Source organism: Mesoplodon mirus (genome assembly GCF_964341445.2).
Source record: "Mesoplodon mirus genome assembly, chromosome: 10".
Classification (NCBI taxonomy): domain Eukaryota; kingdom Metazoa; phylum Chordata; class Mammalia; order Artiodactyla; family Ziphiidae; genus Mesoplodon; species Mesoplodon mirus.
In genome coordinates, this window is record NC_138986.1 from 30,490,595 (window position 1) to 30,492,711 (window position 2,117).

General features: G+C 37.2%; 1 protein-coding gene across 1 annotated transcript; it reads right to left on the minus strand.

Annotated features, from left to right (window-relative positions):
- TAAR9 (trace amine associated receptor 9) lies at positions 1-1,054 on the minus strand (the record flags this gene model as incomplete). Its single annotated transcript, XM_082633771.1, is given in 5 exon segments — positions 1-286; positions 288-400; positions 402-647; positions 649-795; positions 797-1,054. Coding segments are annotated over 5 exon segments (1,050 nt in total).
- Between the last annotated feature and the right edge of the window lie 1,063 nt (positions 1,055-2,117).

The following is a 2,117-nucleotide window of genomic DNA, read 5'->3' on the forward strand; positions in this document are numbered from 1 at the left end:
TTACCGATATACATCTGTTTCCTCAGAGAGTAAATTAATTGTTGATGAATCACTTCTTAAGACTTTGCCACTTGCAATAAGTTTTATTGCCTTCCAAAACCATGGATAAAGGAAAGCGTATATCAAGGGATTCATAGCTGAATTATAATAAACACACCACACTAAAATATCATAAACATAAGGAGGAGTTATAAAATTCATATGAGCGTCAATTATAGCATCAATAATGTATGGAAGCCAAGAGACCAGAAAAGCTGCCATAGCAATACCCAAGGTTTTAGCAGCTTCTCTCTCTCTTTGCCACTCTTTCCTTATAACCCTCTGAGGAGGACTGAACTTGGCTGGCTGTACTTTCTATCTTCCTGGCCTGATATTTAGCCACCAAAAATACCTTACTGTACATAAACAAACACCATGGCAACAGTGGGTATAAAGAATAGAAGAAAACAAATTAGAACCCAATTTTGATTCATTGAAGCCGGACAGCCTCCTACACAGGTGACAGCAACTACTAGGTCCTCAACCCCTTCCTCATGGACCCTTGTGTGAAAGATAGAAAAACTATATGTGACAGAAAAGAACCAAGAGAGAACAATGCATATTCCTGAAACCAAGTCAGTAAACTTGGTTGGGTAGGTCAGAGGATCAAGTAACAGCAAAATATCGGTCGATAGAGATACAGCATAAGTGAAATAAAGAAGCAAAACAGAAGGAATTATCAAAACATGTATGAAATTTACAGTAACTCTCCCCAAAGTACCAGCAGCTCTCCAGAGACCTCACTGTGCTAAAAGGGCATCACAGTCACTCCCACCAAGAAGTCCGCACAGGCCAGGGATGCGATCAGAAACTTTGTAGATGTGTGCAGCTGTCTGAAGTGAAGAATAGCAGTAATGACCAGTAAGTTTCCAAACACAGCCAGCCGGGCCCCTAATCTGAGGACTGCACACAGAATTGCCTGAGGACCTGCTGAGTAAGGAATCTTAAGACAGGACCCATTCACGTTCTTGTAGCAGAGTTCCACAGCTTCAGCTTGGGAGAAATTTTTCACCATTGCCTTCTTGTTTGAATGATTTCAAGGTTCTCAAATTCCTTATTTCAGCAATTTAAAACAAGAAGAAGATGGCAATTTCAAAAGCTTCTATAAGAGGAAAACAATTTCTAGTTAAAATGAAAGCTAGTAACTTTTCTCCCATTTTGAGGGGCATATTAACTATAACCTCTTGGTCTTTCCAAAAAGTATTCCCAAGTTTTTAATATATTTAGAGTGAAAACTTGTTGCAGAAAGTCATTAAAATTATAGTCAACATACTTAGTCCAATGATATGTTTTATAAAATGTAATTAGCTAATCACTAGAAAATCCTTTTTTTGTTTTACTTTACTTTTTGAAATCTTGCCTGTAACCACCTGAGTTGAGAACTAATTAAGCTACCAAAGGCTGTTTTATTTACTAAGCTATCACCCCTAAGTAGTCATTTCAGCAGTAATGATAAACTGTACTTCATTCTTTGAAGAAGGAAGAAATAAATTACATCTTCTTCAAATTATAGCCTCAAAAATCCCTATAGTATAGACTGTAAAGACTGAGGAAACATTTACTCATAATAGCTTGTTAAACTTATTTGGGGAATAGATTTCTTCTATTGCTTATATTTTCAGAGTTTATGGGGTTTTCTTTTTGTATTCCTTCATGGTCTGGATAGCTTAAGATGATTTGGAGAATGATTCTTACCAGATTGATACTAATATATAACCAGTGTGTAAGTATTTTCCCTGCTACTAGCCAGTTTTAGATGTCTAAAATCAGTAAGATTGATTAAAATAAGCAATAACTCACCTAGCCCCTTACCTTCCCATCCTTAAAAAACAGTATATTTTTAAACCTACCACAGAGGAGTGGGCAACACCCGGGATGGTCTTGGGGCAGGGTGGGGAGGGAGGTTCTAGATTAGCCATGTCTCTGGTGGGAATGGATTCATGCTAAGTCCTCCAAAATTCAAGTAATGACCAACTTGGTTTCTCCCGGTGTTTGTTTGTTTTTATAGTGAGGAATACAGTCTTCAAACACTTTACAGAGCTCACCAAACAATAGTGACTAATTATTTTTTTACTTCA